This window comes from Podarcis raffonei, chromosome 17 (genome assembly GCF_027172205.1).
Source record: "Podarcis raffonei isolate rPodRaf1 chromosome 17, rPodRaf1.pri, whole genome shotgun sequence".
Classification (NCBI taxonomy): Eukaryota; Metazoa; Chordata; class Lepidosauria; order Squamata; family Lacertidae; genus Podarcis; species Podarcis raffonei.
This window is the reverse complement of record NC_070618.1, coordinates 32,345,935-32,368,039: the sequence shown is the minus strand read 5'-3', so window position 1 is coordinate 32,368,039 and position 22,105 is coordinate 32,345,935. Positions and strand designations below refer to the sequence as shown.

General features: G+C 49.5%; 1 protein-coding gene across 5 annotated transcripts in view; it reads left to right on the top strand.

The window, feature by feature from the left end:
• The first annotated feature begins 2,645 nt into the window (after positions 1-2,645).
• The window catches only part of ELAVL3 (ELAV like RNA binding protein 3), an 83,116-nt gene continuing 63,656 nt past the window's right edge, over positions 2,646-22,105 (top strand). For 3 of the 5 annotated variants that reach the window (XM_053371120.1, XM_053371121.1, XM_053371118.1), the window contains exon 1: positions 2,646-3,464. In XM_053371120.1, the coding sequence (XP_053227095.1) occupies positions 3,456-3,464 (9 nt within the window). In that variant the 5' untranslated portion in view covers positions 2,646-3,455. The remainder of the gene's footprint in view (positions 3,465-22,105) is intronic. The other 2 variants (XM_053371123.1, XM_053371122.1) reach the window with 2 other exon arrangements.

The window sequence follows — 22,105 nt, the reverse complement described above, 5'->3', positions numbered from 1 at the left end:
GCAAGATTAGGAAAGGGCTGTTAAGGGCAATCCCCAAGTACGGATGGTTCTCATGCACTCTAGCAAAGTACACTGATAGGAGGGGCCATGGCACCAGGAGCATGCAGAAGATCCAGGTTCAATCCTCAGGATCTTCAGGTAGGACAAGGAATGATCCCACCCCTCTGAGTCAATATTGAGCTAGATGGATTCAATCAATGGTGTTTCCTACACTTCCATATTTTTATTGGAGTGCAGAGGTTAAGGGGCTGGGAAACCCTTCCTTCACATGGAGCCAAGAGAAGTGTATTTACACTACAGATTTCAATGGGTTCAATAGCTATTCCCTCGCCATGGGGAGCCCTGGGAATGATAGTTTTGTGTGAGGGGGGTTAGCAACTTGCCCCCAAGAGGGAAATCACCAGCATCTTCACCAAACTACAATTTTCAAGGTTATTTAAGGGAAGACCAAGAAATTGCTTGAGGGTGGGCTTCTTCTGGGGGGAGCTGTCTAGGCAGGTAGGATCCTTAAGCAGTAGCTGCCCAGTCTGCCCCCCCCTTAGTTTATGGTTACCAGATTTTTTTCAATGAATCCGGGGACATTTTTTAATTTTTTTAAGCTGAGTAGCAACAGGGAGTCAGTAGTGGGGATGGTGAGGCAAAAGACCCTGGGGCCAAGCACACATGCATATTGTATAAAGGTGCAAAGCCCTTCTTTCGCACCCTGTGGAACATAAATGCACAGTTTTTTAAAAACTGGGCAACGGCTGCCCACCCGCAACTCCTGAGCCTCCCCCGATCAGTCAAAACAAAGGGGGAAGGGGGCAGGAAATCTGAACCGCCGGACGTCCTCAGTTCCCCTTTGGCAGCAGGGGCAGTCAGCAGCCCGGAGCCATTTTTCCTCACCAGAAGTCCCCACATGATGTGTTGCGCACAAGACACATCATATTGGGACTTCCACCGAGGAAAAATGGCAGGTACCGTTTCGCAGGGACAGATTTGCAAATCTGGGGACATTCTGGGGACAGAATTTGTCCGAGGACAGATTTGCAAATCTGGTGACTGTCCCCGGGAACTGGGGATGTCTGGTAACCCTACCTTAGTTCTAATATGCCTGAATGGATTCTCAGGTGCGCAGCGCATCTCTGGGATACTTGCTAGAGTAGGGAAATAATAATGTTCAGGACATCTGTGACAAAAAAAATATATTCTCAGTTATATATTTTAAAAAAACAAAGCCAAGTTCAAACTTGCCTCAGGCAGACAAACAACTATCAGGTATGTTTCATTTAGAAGCCCTCAATGTTAGAGTAACTGTGGGTCTCTTTATAGCAGAAGGAGCTCAGTTGTTTTTTAGTTGGATGAGAAATTCTTTCTGGGGGTTTACCAAGCTGGTGCCAAGAGATCACCCAGGACACTAGAGTCTAAGTTGAACATTACAGGAATATGGCACCTGATTGAGTATGATATGTCATTAAATAACTCAGCTGTGCGCGCCGGGGTGTGCAACTTCCAATCTAATGCTTTTACATGCAAAATGGGCAAGCGCAAGTTCAGTTGTGAGGACAGCTATTTTTGAGTTCCCTGACCTAGCTGTGAACACTTGCTCACTCCACAGTCGCCATCTTGCTCTCTGTGCCCACTGATTCTCGAATACCAGGGAATCAACTTTCAGCTTCAGATCTAAGCGTGATTCCCTTGTGAGAGATATCTGCCCTTTCTCCCTTTGGCCAATTCAGCATGCATGTATGGGCACCACCTCAAAGCCCTGCAAGAGAACCAGAGTCTGGAATATACATTCTGGATTTCAGTTGGAGCAATTTCATTTGCAACCAGAATCAGTTTACCTGGCATGGCTGGCTCTTATTCCAAGTGTCCCTTGCCAATATTGCAGAGGATGTTGGAGGTCAACTAATGGATTGTCCACCACAGGGTGTGCTCAGCACAGCATCCTCTTCGATCACATGATCTGATAGTTCTGCTCCAGCACTTTCTTCATTGTCCTAAGGAAGCTAGTGTTTGTGTGTGTCTTCTCTCTCTCTCTTTCTCTTAGAATCATAGAATTTCAGAGTTGGAAGGGACCCGAGGGTCATCTAGTCCAACCCGCTGCAATGCAGGGATTTTTTTTGCCCAACGTAGTGCTTGAACCCATGACCCTGAGATTAAGAGTTGCCATGCTGTACTGACGGAGCTATCCCAGCTCTTTCCTCCTCCTTCCACCATCACCCTTATCTCCCCCCACCCCGCTTTCTGGGGCAGGATGCGCGAGACATTTCTCTACCACCTGTTCTATGCCTTCCCCTAAATGGCGCCTTCCTCGCTTTATCTCCCCCCTGGGCTGGTGGGTGGCCTAAATGCCCGTCTGAACGGGCGCCTGCAGCGGGTGGGGGCGGGGGGGAAGGGTTCACCATCGGGAGATAAAGGGAAGGGAGAAGAAGCAAAGATTCAGAGGGGGGCGCTTCGTCTTCTCTCCTTCGCGCATTTCGTTTTGCCCATCGTTACCTCCCCACGCAGCCTCTCCACCGTGTGTGGTGGGGGGGGGGGGTTCTAAGCGGAGCAGGGAGGAGCGCGCCTCCGTGATGGCTCGCCGCCGCCAGCCAATGAGCGGGGGCCCTGTCAGGCTTGGGGGGGGGCTCATAAAAGCTTCTGGTCCGGCAGGTGGGGGGCCACTGAGGGGCTGCGCGGGCGGCGGAACGAGCCCAGCTGCGGCGGCCGGGGCCCCCGACGGACTAGCGCCTTGCTCGCGGCCAAGGACAGGCCCCGAGGGGGGGCCCGGAGAAGAGAGCGCCCGCCCATCCCCCTCTCCCCCCCTCACCAAAATCCCCGGGTGTAAATAGTCAAGGGCGTTTAAAGGACTATTGTGTGAATCTCCGCGAGTCGCTCGCCTCCCGTCCGTCCCTCCTCCGTTTCCCCCCTTTTTAATTTCCCCCCTTAAAAAAAAATAATCCGCCCATTTCTCTCTCTCTCGTTCTACTCCCCCCTCCCGCGTTCTTTTCTTTTTCTGTTTTCTCCGCTCCGTCCTCCTCTCCTTTTAACATTCCTCACGGCTCCCTTCTCCGGGCTAAATCCCGCTTCGACGCCCATCCTTTCTCCTTTTCCTCTTCTTCCGTTCCTTCCCCGCCTCCCTTCTCCTCGCGAGGGAAGCTGTTTTTATAAAAAGAAGGGTTTTTCTTCCCTCCGCTTCTCCCCCGCCCCTCCCGGGACAGCAATTTATCCTCGCTTCCTCCCTTCCCCCCACCTCACCCGGACGGTCCCCCCCCTTTATTTTGTATGCGCCACCGTCGCCGGGGGGTCCAACTCGCCATCGATCGGGAAGGCAAGGCGACCCCCGCCCCGCACCCGGGGCCAATCCCTTCCGACCCGCCCCACCCGAGGAGGAGGAGGAGGAAGAAGAAGAAGGGGGCGAAGAAGCCCGATTCTAGAGCCGTCCACGGAGCCGCCGCCGCCGCCCGGCAGGATCCCGGCGCGCCCTAAGCATGGTCACTGTAGGTATTTCGCGGCTCCGGCGCTCCTTTGTATGCTTCGGGGGCGGCGGCGGGCTGGATGGATAAACGGGGGAAGGGGGAAATGTAGCGGAGACGGCGCTCCGGAGAGCCCTGCCCCTCCCCGCTGCTCGTTCGGGGGAGCTTTGGCCTTGAACCGGGAGGTGAAAGGGAAGGCGAAATCTCTGCCGCGGTGGCTCTCCGCCGGCGCATTCGCCCCCTTCGCCAGGGACACGCGCGCACACAAGGGGGGCTCTTTGGAGACTCGGGAGCCTGAAAGGATCCATACGACACCCTTCCACCACGTTGAAAGATTGCGGGCGGGCGGAGAAGGGCTAAAGAGCGTGTTCACACGAACACACACACACACACGTATCTGGATTGTGTCAGCTATAGTACATTGTGCAGGTCGGAGAGAAGGGCGAGCCTCCCTCGGGTTTTCCTTGGGGAGGGTGTGCGTATTCGAGTGCATGGCCGAAGCGGAGCTAGCTGCGTCTCGGAGGACGATGGAATCGACCATAACACACCAAAGCATCTATTATAATGGGGGGGGGGGTGTCCTATCCGTGTGGTTGATTTTTTTCTTGGAGGGGAACGGTTATGCAGATACAACAGTCCTTTCCTGCACGCATCCATCACCGTGGAGGTCGTGCAAGAAGGGGAGAGAAGGACATTTTGCGCTCCCCCCCCCTCGCGTTGCCTCCGCAGGGTGGCCCAGCTTAAGCCAGATTTCTAGCTCAGCGGCTTGCAATTTTGGATGCAACCCGACGGGTTTCTGGAGAGATCCGAGAGATATTGCGCGTAGGAATTGGGAGGGGAGGCGGTGTCTGGGCGTTTTGTGCGCCTCGGTCGCTTCGGGGTGTGTCTCTCTCGAGCTGGCCGCGGGCAACCGTTGGTGCTTCGCGCACGTCTGGCTGCCGCCATGCAGGCGCGCGTAAGGCACGCCGCTTTCTCGGCTGGGTGGGATCGCCGCCCGCGGGCCACCTCGTGCTCGACGGGGCCGGGAAGGCGCGCGGTGGCCCTCTCCGCATGCCGCCCTCGGGCGCGCATCTCCAAGCGGCTCCTCGGAGGCGAGGAAGGAGCTGCTGCAGCACGCTGCCTCCGCCAACGGTGCCTTGGAGAGGGGGAGGGCAAGCGGCGAAATGAAAGCGATCCGGCTTGCCACGGGACGGGCGGGGGAGCCGACGATGCCGTTGCAAGGGGGCTTCGTCTATCTAGAACCTGCATTTCTCCGCTGCTGCTGCCGCCGCCGCCCCTCTGCACGCAAGCGGGGGAGGGACGCGCCGCCCTCCTTGGCGCGTTGCATTTTGTTGCGCGCTTGCAAATGCCATCCTTTTGAAAAGCAGCATCGCGCTCTCCCGCTCCCCCCCCCAACCTCGTCCTCTCTCCTGGAGAGACGTTCCCATCTGGGCCCCACCCCACCCACCCCCCCGCGAGCTGGAGAGCGAGTCTGCAGGCAGGGGGATTGCAGGCGAACAAAAGGAGGTGGCGGCAGCATTTCAGGGAGGGGTTTGAGTGCCTCCCCCGACGCACAGTCGGCTTGTACTGAGGCTGTTGCAAATGCTGCCAGGAGGAGGAGGAGACGGGTGGAAATGTGGAGAAGGGATGGAGGGGACGCGCGCGTGTCTCAGGCGGCGGGAGAATAGGGGTGTGAGATGGCGAGGTTGGGTGAGCAGCAGGGAGGAAGGTGGCAAGACCCAGCGGGCTCCGTGTGTGTGTGTGTGTATGCGCGTGCAAGGGAAGCATGGCATGGGTGGGTCTGTGACCAGACTTCCCTCTGTGCAATATGCGCCTGGTTGCAGGTAGGAGGGGTGGGGGCAGATATGAGTGCCTGCTCATGCCACATTTAGGGTTTAAAAAGGCGGGGACCACCGTAAGGGGAAAACAGCCTTTGTAGATGACACAAAGCCATTTTGACCTTGTAGCGATTGCTCAGTTGTGCACTCCTGCCGTACTGCAATGTGCACCCCACCCTCTGGAAAGCATGGGCATGGAGGGAGAAAGGAGTGGGGTGTGTGTGTAGGGCTGGAGTGGTGGCTTAGATTCATGTGTGCTTTCTTTCTGTAATAGCTGTATGCACCGCATCTCACTTGTGGGTGTAAAGGCAGGAAGGGGGGTGGCAGAGAGAGAGAGAGAGAGAGAGAGAGAAAGCCACAGGGTCAGCAATGCAGCAGAAAGAGAGAGAGATGGAGAGGAGGGGGAACTGGGTTCTTAAAGTTACAGTGCAAGAAAATGGCAGCTCGAATAGCCTTTCCCCACTCGCGCAGGCAGGGTAAAGGGTTGACTTCTGCACTAGGGAGGCTAATCTGTGCCAAGGTTGGGCATGCTGTTTCTGCAGGCAGTTTGGATGGGGATCTGTGGGGCCTGGAGCAGGAGGGGGAAGGCCTTAGCTTGACGCCAGACAGGTTGAGCCCCCATCCCTTATTCCTGGTGAAACTCCAGCAATCTCCACAATATCCATTACGGGGCAGAAAAGAGAGACTGTCATCTACAACCCTTCACACCCTGGCTTAGATTTTGAGGCATTGTGTGAGGAAAGGGAGAGGGAGAGAGACCTGCAATAGCTACTTCTACATTTGGCTAGTGGCAGTATTGTCTTCCCAAACATGGCACAAACGTGGTTACCAACACTATATTTAAAATAAGCAGCGCTGTTGTGATGCCTTCGTGTGAGTGTCATGTGATGTCTAGTTGTTAATTACATTTGGCCTACAAAAAGCTTATGGCATCATAAATCAGTCTCCAAGACTGCTACTTGTCTTTTGTTCCATAAGACTGTCACAGCTGATCCCTTGGGATTTGGCTAACAAAATATTAAATTGGTTGATCTTCCTCTTATGTAAGGCCATTGCTGTTTCCACTTCACCGATGGTTAAACTGAGTCTGGCTTCTGATCAGCTGATGGTGACTGGGATTTGAACCCCGAGCCAAGGTCAACCATGCAGTCCATTGGAACCAATTGGCTCCTCTTGGATTTTGTGCTGTGTGTGTTGTTTTTATTTAATATGGAGCTGCATGTTCCGTGTCTTCAGTCAACCTCTGGGCGAATAATTCTATCACCTGGGCTTCCTAAGGATGTGAGATGAAATACCGATCATGTAGAAACATAGAGTAGCAGGATCATCTAGTGCGACCCCTCTGCAATGCAGGAACCTCAGCTAAAGCATCCATGACAGATGGCCACCCAACCTCTGCTTTAAAACCTCCAGTGAAAGAGCAGAACTGAAATCTTGCAGGGTGCAGCTAAAATGGCCTTGACCAGTACATGGTCTAAGCCTTGTCCTTTACGCTGGCAAGGAGTGTCCAGTCTGCCAGTCATTCCAGAAGGCTCTGCTCTGCTCTCTCTGTCTCTCTCTTCCTTCCTTCTTCAGCTCTTCTTTGCCACGTATACTTTCTAAGGCTCTCAGCTGCCCACCGAAAGACCCCTTTTGGGTCTTTTCTCCCACCTGTCACCTAGGGGCACAAGCCAATCCTGGATCACTTGGGATGGGAAAGAAAGGCCAAGGCAGAAGGGAAGATCACAGGAGACACAGGAAAGAGCCCAGGATGTTTCAGTCTCTTTGCAGGAAGGACTCGCAAGGTTCTTCCTCTGCCCAGGGCCTAATCCCTTCCCACGTCAGAAGGCCTCACCCAGAGCTTTTAGTGTGGTGCTAGCAGCCAGGGGCAGGTGGGTGGGGTGGAGCAGGAATGCCCCCGAGTAGCAAGTTCAGACAGGAAATTGGCCCTTTGGGGGTTCCATCACTGTTTCTACGCAAGGAAGGAGCCAGCCGGCTGGGAGCCAGACCTCCTCGTTTCTGTTAGTCGTTATGCGCAGCTTGGGGAATGGGACTTAATTGTGTTGTGTGAGATGGTCGCAGCTGCTTTGCTTCACCAGTTGGCGTGGCTGAAGCCTGGCCCAGGCTCTGTAAATAAACATGCTGTTTTTCACTCCTCGCTTTCCTTGTTTCTCCACTGTCTTAAGGCACAAGTGGCAGCAGCCTCGCCATTCTCTCCTCCTCCCTGACCCTAGTAAATCAGGGCTAGAGGCAGGGAAAGTGTGGCATTCAATTAAGTGCTCCTGTGTCCTGGGATGGGGGAAGAACACAGCAGCTCACAGGGTGAACTATGTCCATTAATTTCAGTGGGTCTACTCTGGGTAAGACTTGAGCTGAATAAAGTTGACCTTTTCTCAGTGTTACCAAATGGCTTTGTAATTAGTAGCCAACAAATGACCTTGTCACCTGGGCTGCTTGTCGTTTATATGGCTAGACTACTACATGCCAGAAGTGCACATAATCCTGTGCAATATCTTGGATCTGGTACAACTGCACGTTCTTGAGAAATTCACCACTGAAATCTTGGAGGGTCTTTCATATGGAAACATGGAGTTGGTATCACTGACTTGGCTGGTTATCCCAGTGTTGCTATCTTACTTCTAGGTTCTAGGCATGCCTTGCTATTTCTCCTAAGGCTTCTCCTCCTAACGCTTGGCAAAAACAAAGCAAAAAGTACAAAAGTCTACAAAAGCAAATACTTGTTTCAGTGCAAAGTGTGCCAGTTTGGAATTTATTTGTGTGTGTGAAATTTGCACACTGAACCTGGATACTTGGTGAATAGTATGGATGGATCTGATTATCAGGTGAGGAACCTGTGGCCTTCTGGATGTTGTTGGACTCTGACTCCCATCATCCACAGCCAGTATGGCTAGCAACTAGGGATGATGGGAGTTGTAATCCAACATTTGGAGGGGTTCTTTAGCAGTGTCCCTCATCTTCTGATTAAGACCATCAGGGGTTCACAGGTGACCTAGGCAAGTTGCTTGGAGACAGGAAGGCCGTGCATACCCCAGGATTAATTTTAACACATCACCTGTAATCAGCATTCGAAATTTGGCAGGTGCATTTTGCACCTGCCTGTCAACCACTTGCAACCAAGTTAAGATGCCAGGCGCCAGGATGCTTTCTGACATCACCATCTGGAGGTGCATGCCTGGGGATCCTTGGATCTTGACTGTTTTCACACACTAGCGACACATCCTGTAGAATTCCTTTATTTTATCTGCATAATCAGAACTGAAAAGTCATATGGAAAAAATATGACCTTTGAGCCGTCCGGCCCCCAAATGGCAACTAGGCACTCTGTTTTGGCAACTGGAACCTGGTTTAAGTAACCATTTGGCACCTAGCTTATATATCTGAGTTTTGTAGCACTGTCTGCAGTACTGGGGAAACCTCCTTGGTGACATTGCAATGCATTTTAGGGTCCACACCTCTTGGATTGCCTAGTGTGCCATTGGGTTTTAAGTGTTCCTTGTTTCCCCATAGTCTACCACCTTGAGCTTTTGGGGTTGGCACTGCAGCAACCTGATATATTTGCTGGTCTTCCACCCTTACAAGATCCTGATGATGTTCCACATCCACAAAAAAATATCCACACCTGATAAGGACCCCATGATCATGTGCAGAGATTATGTTCTCTGTGCTTTCTTGAGACATTATTGTGGTTGCCATTAGCTGTTTTGTGTGGTGCATTTTATTTTATTTTTTGTCTTAGGGAGAATGATGTGCCTGTGATTTTCACCTCTCCTTGGGGCGGCTGGTCTTTAATTCAGTTCTTCATGCTCTCTGGTTGTTTCATGCCAGCCCAGGGTGATGTTTTGGGGCCATTTTTCAGTTGGCTTTTGATGATCAGCTTCTTCTGTCTCATCTTTCCAGTGGTTGTGATGGTTCTTGGCAAATGCAGTTTTCTGGGGGTTGTCTTGTTAATTCTGGTCCTGGAACTAGAGTCTCAATAGACCATGTAGTCTGGATTGGCCACTCTGTAACTAAACCAAATCCAACAGATGCTCCATTCAGCCTCTCCCTGAAAGATTTCTACAATTTTTTGTAGAAATATGACACACTTAGAATACTCCAAAGCACTGTGCTTTATATGCTCAATAATATTATAGGCAGCTGGTTCCATTATGCACTAGGAAGTTCTCCCCATTGTGTCTGTGTGTCTTCTAAAGCTACCTGCTTGTAGGTACTCCATGAATAATTGCAGCCCTTTGTGTTCTGGCATCGTTCTCTTGGTGGCTGAAAAGGGCGCTTGTTTCTTCTGGCCTTTGGTTGCTATGCTGGGCTTGCATGTGCATGAACTTGCAGGACTTGCAGTTGCTTCTAGTTAGCCTTTTCCCGTAACTCATCACCTTGCTGTGCCCCTGTTCCAATTGTGCCCCAGAACACATTCCTTTTTGGGGGCAGCCGCCAGGAACTCTCTCAGAAGGGATGCCCTTGCTAACTTTTGTTTGGTGGTACTTCCCTGCAACTTCAAGCCATTCACTCTTCTTGCACCTGGACGCATCACTGGTTGTTCCTTCCCTTCCTTGTCGGTCTTCTAAAGTCCGACTCAAAGCACTCTGGCCCTGCCATTGCTCAAGAGGCTGCCTTCCATCTTCCGTGGCTTTCAGCCACAACTCATTAAGTTCTGTCCCAGAACATTTCAGATTCAGCACCATGGAAGCTCAGATTCTCAGAATGAAACAAATGACATGAAGATCAAGTTGCTCACATGTGTCTATTTTGCACAATAGGATCTGTGCTCAGGATTTTGGTGTTCAGGATTTATATATGATGCCGAGCAGGGGAACAGAAAGCATGAAGGACATAGAGGGCATCAGGACTACGCAACAGATGGACTGATTGATACCCAACCCTGACCACTGGAAACTCATTCCACCTTTGGCTTCAGATGTTTAGTTTAACTGGATCCTGCCCACATGGTTTTAAGTGAAAACCTAGAGCCCTATTTGCTGCATTAAAAACAAAATCTCTGGCAACTTAAAGATGAAAAGAATGAAGAAGGATTATCTTTTCATAGACGAGAGCTGGGGAGGGCAATAAAGCAAATCTGGATCTTCTGATGGATCACTGGATGATTTGCAGCAGAACGACTGGCAAGAGTTTCTGACTCTTAATTGTTAAATAGCAACAACAAAATGGCATCCCTCCAGCCTTCTAAAGTAGGCCAATCCCCTAAGCTGCAGCAACTCACTCCGGTACAGATTTGTATGTTTATGTGCAGATCATCTCAATGCTTGGGTCCCAGTAGACCCTTCCCCTGACCTACGATGTTCAGCTGGTTGGGCCCTCCCCAGCGAGCCACTATTTTTGCAATTGGCTCTGTTTGGTTCTCCTTAGGATTTGAATAAAAACAACAACAAAGTAGAGCCCACAAGCCTGAAGCCTGCCCTTGCCCTGGGCTTGGAGGCAGTTTAACCAGATGCACAAAGTGTTCTGTACTCCAAGCAAGCACAACACTTTTTATCAGGTTGGCCTCTCATAGCCCCTGAAAGCGGATGCCACAATAAATCCGTGGGTCTTTCAGAGTCTCTTCCAGGGCTTAACTCTCAGGTAAGCGTGCATGGGATCGTAGCCAGAGACTCAAACCTTCTGATTTCAGAGATGTAGGCTTATACCTTATTGTTCATCGTGACCCCAGTTTGACCCAAGAGTTTATTTCGCCCCCCTCGGGGGCTATGGAGATCATTGGCGAGGGCGATGAGAGAGAACTGCTTTCGAGAGCCCCATCCCAGTGCAACGGCCATAATGCTCATGGTGCTGTACGGACACGTCGTTGGGCAGTTGCACTACTAAGTTGGCGATGGATGCTGACGGGGGTTCCTGAGGCGTAGCTGGAAAACGTCTCCCCCCTGCAGCCCCTCCTTCATTTTTAAACCCACTCAATGGGCACCGTCGGACTGAGCAAGGCAGCTGGGCCTTATCACGCAGGGAGCATCGCGGCCTGGCCTCACAGCACCCTGAATGCTCAATTTCACGCTGTGCATGAAATATTCAGTGCTTGCTGCCATGTTTGCGTGAGAGGGAGCAGGCGCACCGTTTCTCCTCCCCCGCCGCTGTGCCTTCTGCCTATCCATTATTCAGCGGCTTTCATCAGGTCCCTTGGCCCTGCCTCACAGACAGGCGGGGGGGGGTCTCCTCCTTTCTGCCCTCAAATCTCTTCCCTTTTCTCCTCCCCCACCTACCGCCCCCAGCTGTTCCATCACAGTGGCTTCCCTTGTGCTTTCAGCAACGACCAGCAATCTAAAGGGCAAGCGACCTGGCCAGTTCTGGTGACCAGGGCTCCTCGGTTCTGTCCTGAGGGAAGAGAGCGGGGGTCTAAGCAGTGGGCAAGCAAGCGGGCACTGGCAAGAGCGAGGCTGGGGGCCAGAACTCCTCTGAGTTCTGCTGCCAGCTCTAGGAGGAGAGGAGAGGAAAGGAAAGAGCACTGCTTGTTATATAACTGCTGCAAAGCTCCACTGGACAAATCAAAATGACTCAGCAGCTTGCCTTCCGCTGTCTTCTCTGAACAGTAAGGAAACACTGGTATCTGCTCCAAATCGCAACCCAAGTGTTGACAGATGTGCAAGCGATGGCGGTCGCTATCCCCTGCATGTGGGTGCAGTCCATTTGATGGCAGTGCTCTTATATTCTTGCTCCTCGTACATTCGCTTTACCTTTGTTGTGTTCCAAGGACATCAGGGCAGGCGGTATATATATAATCTCCTCACTTTTCCTCCTCCTTTTAAATAATAGTCACAGTGACCTTGTAAAATAGATAGGCTGAGATGGAGCCTGGCCCAAGGTCATTTGCTGAGGTTGGAGGTCAAATGGGAGTGAACCCAGCACTCTCCTGCCTCGGGTCCAGTACATTATCTAATTGATGGATTATGTGTGTGGGTGAGTTCTCTTCTGTGCTGAAGGACAGTTCCCTGTTTGCACTGCATATCTTCCAGATCTTCGAGAAGAAGCACAAGGATGCTACACAATTCCATATGCCTCATTTCTATAGGATTTGTTAGGCACCGTGCCTAAGCACACACTTGTGCATCATTGATGCATTACAAGATGTTTATCTACCCCAAGGTTGTGATTTTCTGTGTTACCTGACAGACTGTCAGTTGTGATGTCCAGTCTCTTCATATCTATCCAGGCATGCGCCAAATCCAGTTCTACTGACCCCAGAATGCTAGCCTTTGAAACTTTTAAGTGGTGAGAGCACTTCCTGATCTGTCAGTAAAAAAAGCAAGAAGGGGGTGGTGTGGAAAAGGAAGGTTCTGATCCGAGAGGTACTAATGCTCAGAATGTGAGAGTAATGAGGTGTCCATTTGCATTTCCTGTAGTCAAATCGAGGGACCCACAAAGCAGCACATAGCATCAGAAGCAGCATTTAGTGCACATGTGGCTGAAACTTCGCAATGCATTGCAGACTCTGCATTTTTTTCTAGCACAGTATCGGAGGCTTCCAGCAACTAACCTTATGCAGCCAAATAAGCCTAGGCCTTAATAATCCCTTTGCTGCTGTGAACAAGCAGCGTGTGGGGGTGTGCCCACCAAAATCTGCATGCCGCACAATTGTGCTTCTTAAAAAATTTAAGTTCAGTGAAAGTCTTCCGCTTTCTGCTATGATGACGGCATATGTGTTGTCTGCTAATACGTCACAAGAAAAGTTGCAAGGTGTCTTCTTTTTGGTTTTAAATACTTAAAAATATGCATATGTAGCTCCGTGTGTTGACAGATGATTAAGTGGGCATTGCTTTTCCAGTCACTTGAAAGGGGTTTAATTGCTCCCAACCAGTTAATTGGTTTAATGTTGCAGACCTACTAAGAACAGGTTTAGAAGTTAAAAAGGCTTGGCCAACCCCAACCTCTCTCACCACCAAAGGAACACAAGTGAACAACACAAGCAACGCTGACACCAAACTCTACATACATTAAACATAATAGAAACACCGCCACCCGACCCCACCCCCATCCATCTTCCCTCTCTCCACCCCCCCTTTCTTTTTTCTTTCTTTTCTTCTCCCCCTAATGCCTCAACAAATGAAACGGATTTGTAAAAATGTTACATGAAGAAGAAGAAAAAGAGGCACTACACTTCTGTAAAACAAGAAAATCCTTAATAAAATATTAAAAAAAAAAGGCTTGGCTGAGCGGAAGCCCTTCAGTCAAGCTAGGGACCTGACGACACTCTACCGAAATCCCTGTCCAGCAGCTGAAATGCTAGTCAGTGCTCTTAGTTTCTCAGAGGGAGCAGATCTATGGGCTGCTGGTTGCATTATAATTTCATATTGCAGACCTTCACTCATGAACAAAGTTAGTGCATGATCTAACGCTGAGCCTGACATTAAGCTTTCCTGGTGTGTGAGTTTTGCATGTCATTTTCTCAAATTATAATCTCAGAGCCATATTCATATATGCACACACGTGCTTTGTAAGGTGAGATTGATAGGTCCGCCCTCCCCCCAGTGTATGTATGCTTGGAAGGCAGATCCTTGCTTCTGCTTTCAGATACTTGTGCTGGTCTGGAAGAGAAGATTTACATAGCTATTTTCCCTTAACAGAATGCAGACAGCCTTCCTCTTTTTTTGTGCCGCTTGTGTAATAATATTGAACTTTCCAAAGGGTAGCGCAGTGGAAGGACGGAAAGGCAAACAATATTATATAGAATTTATTTGAGAAAGTTATGCTGAGCAAAAATCTGTTTACTATATAGATTTAAAGACTCTGGATTAGTGAGGATCCCAGGAACCATATGTGAGTGGGTGTCTACTCCCCCATTTTATGCTACAAGGAAATGGTCCACCCAGTTTGACACCTCTGTTCCCATATTGCTCAAACTTCCTCCCCCAGGATAGGTTGGGGGGGGAAGGGAAGTGTTGGGTTTCCCTCCCTTAAAGAACTTGGGAGTGCGAAGGGAAGGGAAGGGAATGTAGCTGCCATGACTAGGACTGTAGCCCCTATGTTCAGCTTCTGATCATTAATAATAACAATAATAATATAACCTTGCCCATCTGGCTGGGTTTCCCCAGCCACTCTAGGCAGCTTGCAGCACATAAAAAATTGTAAAACAATACAGGGTTGCCTTCAGATGTCTTCTAAAAGTCAGATCGTTGTTTATTTCCTTGACATCTGATGGGAGGGTGTTCCACAGGGTGGGAGCCACTACCGAGAAGGCCCTCTGCTTGGTTCCCTGTAATCTCACTTCTCATGGTGAGAGAACCGCTAGGAGGCCCTCAGAGCCGGACCTCAGTATCCGGGTTTATCTATGGGGGTGGAGATGCTCCTTCAGGTATACTGGGCAAAGGTCATTTGATTGGGCACAATTGGGAATCGATCAAGGGATCTGACCAGATATGACAGCAAGGAATACATTTTTGTAAGCTACTATAAAGCATTTGTGTTCAGACCTTCTGCAACCTCCTGGTTAGTTAATCCAGGGCCTGAGAGCTAAGACTTCAATGGGTCTGAACAGAATCCTTTGGGTTGGCCAATTCATTGGGAGCAGTGAGGCTTTGGGTTTTCATGAAATGATAGCAAGTAATTTAATTTATTACTGTATAAAGAGACGCAGGTGGCTCTGTGGGTAAAACCTCAGCGCCTAGGACTTGCCGATCGCATGGTCGGTGGTTTGAATCCCCGCAGCGGGGTGCGCTCCCGTCGTTCGGTCCCAGCGCCTGCCAACCTAGCAGTTAGAAAGCACCCCCGGGTGCAAGTAGATAAATAGGGACCGCTTACCAGCGGGAAGGTAAACGGCGTTTCCGTGTGCTGCGCTGGCTCACCAGATGCAGCTTTGTCACGCTGGCCACATGACCCGGAAGTGTCTGCGGACAGCGCTGGCTCCCGGCCTATAGAGTGAGATGAGCGCACAACCCTAGAGTCTGTCAAGACTGGCCCGTATGGGCAGGGGTACCTTTACCTTTTACTATTTATTTACTACTGCGGAGGGGTAAAGGCAGTGGCTGGTTATCCTCCTTCCGTGCTGAAATGACTTGAGCAGCCTCTTTTGTACTACCTGTTTTGACTAGGAGTGGCATGACCATTCATTTCCCCATCTTTGGTGGCAAATTATCTTAAACTGTTCCTGAGGATCCTGAAGCAGCACAGAGTTCACTGAGCAGAGCTGTTTGTGGTGGAAGGGGGAAAATAATCTGGTGGTTTTTTCTACCTCTTTGGGCCTGTGGTGGTTTAATACTCGTGGACAGTGCAAAACTTGACTCTTGTTTCTAGCAGGAACATTTTGAAAATGGCTCTTTTTCTGAAGACTGCTGATCCATTTTTAAAAATCCTAATTGGTTGCCAACCAATTAAGGTTTTTTAAAATGGATCAGTGGTCTATTTTTTGAACCGATGAATAAATTTAAATACATTTGCACACTGGAAAACCTCCTTGGATTGTGGAGGAAGCGTGACAGCATCTCAACTGCGAGAGCTTGTAATTTAGCTAACAATAGCCGCCAGCCATCGTCAGAAGGAAAATCCATCTTTCTTATTTTCCTCTTCACCAAAATTGAAGAATGCACAAGACCCTCCTCACATTAATCCATTGTGGGATTACCTGGCCTGTAGAGATCACAGTCTCACCTTGTGCTTTAAAAGACCCATGAGAATTCCTGCTGGTCATTCCAAACCTAAGAATTAGCACTGAGGGTCAAACTGCAGGTCAGAAATGGACATCATAAAAGTGTGCCTTTGCAATGAGCCACCGTGTTTCAGTTGCAGAAAGCAAACCCTGGAAGATCCCCATTCAGGCTGGCACCACCCTATGAGGAGAGGAGATGGATTTCCTTCCCATGCCATTTTCCTGCTGAGCATCACCTCACCAGTACAGTGGTACCTCGGGTTACAGACGCTTCAGGTTACAGACTCCGCTAACCCAGAAATAGTACCCCGGGTTAAGAACTTTGCTTCACGATAAGAACAGAAATAGCGCACTGGCGGCGCGGCGGCAGTGGGAGGCCCCATTAGCTAAAATGGTACCCCAGGTTAAGAACAGTTTCAGGTTAAGAGCAGACCCCCAGAACGAATTAAGTACTTAACCCGAGGTACCACTGTACTTCAATTTGCCCCCGGAAGTTCTCTTTGTAGTTAACAGCAGTGTCAGGGCAATTGTGGTGGTGGTGCATGCTGAAGGGTAGGGGAGACATAGCGCGGTCCTAATCCACATCAGGGCCCCATAGCAGGTTCCTTTGGAGGAAATAATGGTTGCAACATCACAGCGTAAAGCAGTGGCGCCAATTGAACAAAATACAGTGGTACCTCAGGTTACGTACTTAATTCGTTCCAGAGGTCCGTTCTTAACCTGAAACTGTTCTTAACTTGAAGCACCACTTTAGCTAATGGGGCCTCCTGCTGCTGCCATGCCGCTGCCACCCTATTTCTGTTCTTATCCTGAAGCAAAGTTCTTAACCTGAAGCACTATTTCTGGGCTGGCAGAGCATATTGTAACCTGAAGCGTATGTAACCCAAGGTACCACTGTATTGGGGAAGCCTTCCCCTGACAGGAATCGAGGCAGGCCGGAGCCAAGCAAGCACAGCCCTCGGGGTGAGGCCTCTCTGGGCTGAACCACCTTTCTTCCTTGCCTGGCTCCGGCCTGGGAGGCAGCACTGCTCAGGCTGGGGCTGGTGCTGAGAGGCTGAGCCAGGGGTCTCACTGGTGGACAACGGCAAGTCCAGCCTGCGAACACTCCCTCCTCTCCAGGAGGCATCGAAGTCTCCTTCACGGCAGGGGGCTTGCGAGGCGCTTGGGTCCAGGCTGAGGCTGCCAGAGGAGAGGAAGGAAGGAAGGAGCCCCAGGAGAAAGGGAGAAGGGTGGGCAATTGGGGGCCTTACCTGTGCTATTATGCCGCAGCGGTGGAGAAGGAGGCTGAGGCAGGTTGGCACAGTCAGTTTGGGGTGGGGTGCCCCCCAAATATTTGGGGGTCTGTGGAGGGGTCTGAGTTCCTTAAGAGTTGATGCCCATGCTTTAAAGCAGGCATAGGCAAACTCGGCCCTCCAGATGTTTTGGGACTACAACTTCCATCATCCCTAGCTAACAGGACCAGTGGTCAGGGATGATGGGAACTGTAGTCTCAAAAACATCTGGAGGGCCAAGTTTGCCTATGCCTGCTTTAAAGCATACGTTTAACATATTGGTTAGTTTGGCTTTGAAATAATATAATATAATAATAATAATAATTAGACACTGCCCATCTGGCTAGGTTTTCCCAGCCACTCTGGGCAGCTCCCAACAGAATATTAAAAACCCGATAAACCATCAAACATTAAAAATTTCCCTAAACAGGCCTGCCTTCAGATGTCTTCTAAAAGTCAGATCGTTGCTTATTTCCTTGACATCTGATGGGAGGGCGTTCCACAGGGCGGGTGCCACTACCGAGAAGGCCCTCTGCCTGGTTCCCTGTAACTTGGCTTCTCGCAGCGAGGGAACCACCAGAAGGACCTTGGCACTGGACCTCAGTGTTCGGGCAGAACGATCGGGGTGGAGACGCTCCTTCAAGTATACTGGGCCGAGGCCGTTTAGGGCTTTAAAGGTCAGCACCAACACTTTGAATTGTGCTCGGAAACATACTGGGAGCCAGTGAAGGTGTTTCAGGACTTGTGTTATATGGTCTCGGTGGCCACTCTGAAACAGTAGACCACTTTTGAAAGTGATGAAGAGCTGGTTCTAACGTTTCATGTTGTAGTTGGGTACCAACAGCACCCATGAAGTGCTCATAGAATCATAGTATTGTAGAGTTGGAAGGGATCCCAGTGGTCATTTAATTCAACACTCTGTAGGAATCACAGTTAAGGAATCCCTGACAGATGGCCATCCAACCTCTGCTTAAAAACCTCCAAGGAAGGAGGTCCACTACCTTCCAAGGGAGTCCATCCCACAGTCAAATAGCACTTGGAAAGTTCTTCCTGATGTTTAGTTGGAATCTCCTTTCTTGTAACTTGAATCCATTGGTCCGTCTTCTACCTTCCAGAGCAGGAGAAAACAAGTGTTGAAGGTTTTGCATATGTAAAAATTGCTTCATGGCCCCTTATAATACTAAGAAGCTTCTCCACACTCCCTGCATAGCCTCTAAGTACTATATTGAGGCATTTACCAAATTATAATGGAATGTACTCATTATAGGTAGCCCTTGTGTGCAACGTGTAAAATGAGATTTGGCTTAATCTCATGTCTGTTTGAATTTGTTTTGCATCAGTTGTCCAGTAAGATGTATTCAAGGGCTTGCAAGGCTGCTCATGAACTATAAACTATAAGGAGGGATTTAGCCCAACGGGATGAGCATGAATGTGGAGGATCTTCCCTCTCCACTTTATGTTGGAATAGTTTTGACTAAACTTATTTGACTAAATTTCAAGTAGTGCTTATAGTACACTTGGTAGCTGAAGGCCAAAGCACTTAAACATCCCAGCAAAATCGGAAGGGGTAAGGGCAGAATACATGAGCCAAGCAGAGGAAGTTCAAGATAAAAGATTCCTAATTTGCAAGAGCCATTTGGTATTGGAACACAACTTTTTAGGGAGGCCATGGAATGTATTTTGAAGCTTTTAAAAGATTCTGACTTGGTCTTGAAGTTGTTTCCATCTTGCATATTTTAGGAGGCTGTGGTTTAGGGGGCCACATTTCAAGGTGTCATTTTGAAGCTTGGACCCACACATGAATGGCAAGAAGCCACTAGCTCCAGGTTAACATGCTTGGGGACACTTGACTCTCGTCCCGTTGCTAAAAGCAGTGCAGCCATTCTTTGATTTCCCTAGTGTTAATTGTAGCCCAGAAAGCACTGGAGGAGGGGAGGAATCATTGCGAAAGTGCTGCAGTTATTAGCGCATCCACGCTGCAGCCTCCAAACATGGCAAGACAGGCATGTGTGCAAGTGTGAAAACATACAAACATTTTTTAAATGCAGTTTTTGCATTTAGAGTCTGAGTCATATCAGGGATTGAGGGTGTGGGAAATGGATTGAGGATTAAATCTGTAGGTGTAAATCTGAACCTCCTATCCCACGTGTGTGGGAGAAATACTAAAGCAAAGTAAAGCCTTTTTAGCAGAGTAAAAACACTTGGAAGTTTAGCAGTTTATTAAAGCTTAGGAATTAGGCAGTTATACCTTTTTATCCCTTCTATTTGTGGTCTCTTGACCTTTCCCCCTTCACCACCGTTGCAGAGAATGAACCACGTTTTTGTAAGATAAACAGAAAAAGGATTTACTTACATTTCAGTGCAGGCAGCAAATACAGCAGTGTGCAGAAAAATACTTCTGAGTTACAGTAAAATAATATGCATTTGTGATTTTAGCTGCAAAGGGGAAAGTTTTGTCAGTTAGAGGGCTGAGCTGGGTGTTCCTTTGACAAAGGTGTGACTGACTCAGCCAGGAAAAGATGGTTTGTGTTTCACAGACAGACGTCCCGATTCTCAAACCAGAGATAATTGGAGGTTGGTAATTAGTTCCAATCTACATTTAGGCTGCAGCAGCTGGTATCTTCTTTTGTCACCTATTGAACTGACTAGGGCAGAGAGAAACATGGCTGTTGTATTCCTCTGAAGCACATGGAACGAGTCTAAGTTTCATGACAGAAGCAGGCATTACACCCCAGTTTCATTGACACACTCTGCTTTGAGGTGCCACTCAAAGGTTGTCGTCTCCAAGCAACTATTAGGTTGTGCGGTTCGACAAGGGAGCAAGCCTGATATAGCCCCAGGTTCTTCCTGCCTTGCTGGAATAAGTGTTGGATCCTTTTCAAATGGAAATGGAGGAACTTAGGTTGTGTACACATTGCTGGCTTGAAATGCAGCTAGGTTACTCTCTCAATTTGAACCAAAGCTGGCTTGGGGAGAAATGCAGAGGGTGGAATTCAACATAGCAGTAAGTAGGGTACTTCCCCACTCTCCTCCCCACACGCCTCCTAAACCTGTCCTGTGGTATTCCCCTAACCCTCCGGAGCAGTTTTAATGGTTACCCAGGGTGGGGACAAAGGCCCTTTGATTGAGCAGGCCTCGTTTTGCTTTCACAACAACTTAGTTGAATCCACCCAGAATTTCCAAAGAAAACAAAGTACAGTGGACCCTTGAGTTATGTACCGCTCTGGATACGTAAATTTTGGGTTGCGAACACGGCAGAAGTGTATACTTCCGGGTTTCACCCTGCGCACATGCTCAGAAGCACTCTATCACGCCGTTCATGCGCACAGAAGCGGCACCTCCAGTTACAGACTTTTAAGGTTAAGTACAGACCCCCGAAATGAATTTAATTCATATCCGGAGGGTCCACTGTAAGAAATTCCTCTGTGTCCCCACCAGCTTGGTGTTCTTTTGTCCTAATCATGGCACTAATATCCCCACATATTCCAGTCGCACAAATCATGTCCCTATCCATGGCAGCGTTGGTTTGAAAGTCCCATAAAGAATGCAGTCATGTGCTGAAGCTTCCCTACAGATGGTTGTTTTCTGAAGCTTCATTTGTACAGACAGAGAGACTGGAACAAACTTGCTGGTCCTAAAGAATGTGTGGAAAGTGGCAAAACGTTTCTGAAGTGGTTCAACCAGTGGGCTTCTGTCACAGAAATAGGTTGGGAAGGGAGTGGTGGAATGACTGGCTTTGCAGTAACAAAAACTGTGTTTATAGTATGAGGAAAGCTTTCCCCCATGTTTCCAATGAAGACTTTTAGGTGGTAGGCGGTCAAGTTGTTGAGTCAACACAGGCCCCTTCCTGGCTTTAACCTCTGTGCTGTCGCGATTTCCAGGATGCGATTCCAGGGAGACTTCTTATGGGTGTGTTGCCACTTCAGTCTCACAGACAATGCTCTCTGCATGGATTATTCCTTGGGAGTGCAGCTGTTATTCTCTGCCCAGCTCATGGGCTTGGGAAGGGACCACAGCTCAGTGATACAGCACATGCAGAAAGCTCCAGTTTTGATCCCTAACATCTCCAGTGACAATTATCAGGTAAGCAGGGAGAGGAGAGAGACCTCTTCCTGAGTTCCTGGAGAACTGATGCCAGTCAGAGGAGGCGGCATTTGGACTAGATACAGCTACCTTTGCTCACAGTGGGTCCTTGCCTACTGAACAGGTGGTAAAAACACTCAGGAGTTGGTAGAAAGTAGAGTACAGCGGTACCTTGGTTCTCGAACGGCTTGGCTCCCAAGCAAATCGGCTCCTGAACTCCGCAAACCTGGAAGTGAGTGTTGCAGTTTGTGAACGTTTTTCGGAAGCCGAACATTTGATGCGGCTTCCAATTGAGTTCAGGAAGCTCCTGCAGCCAATCGGTTTTAGAATGGTTCCGGGAGTCGAATGGACTCCTCGAACGGATTAAGTTCGACAACCAAGGTACCACTGTACTAGCAAGTTTCCGGGGGGCTACTTACTCCCTAAGGACATGAGTGGCGCTGTGGGTTAAACCACAGAGCCTAGGACTTGCCATGGTTCGAATCTCCGCGAAGGGGTGAGCTCCCGTTCCTCAGTCGCTGCTCCTGCTAACCTAGCAGTTCGAAAGCAAATCAAAGTGCAAGTAGATAAATAGGTACCGCTCCGGCGGGAAGGTAAACGGCGTTTTCGTGCGCTTCTCTGGTTCACCAGAAGCGGCTTAGTCATGCTGGCCACACGACCCGGAAGCTGTACGCCGGCTCCCTCAGCCAATAAAGTGAGATGAGCACTGCAACCCCAGAGTCGGCCACGACTGGACCTAATGGTCAGGGGTCCCTTTTACCTTTTTACTTACTCCCTAGTGGAATGTGTGATGTTAGGGGGAAAGGTAGTACCTCTGCTGGGGGACACACTGTGCTCCTTCTGGGGTAGGTTGTCCACCTTTGGTTCCCAGCCTGCCCATTTTGCAGAAGGAAAACTCTGGTCCTAAAC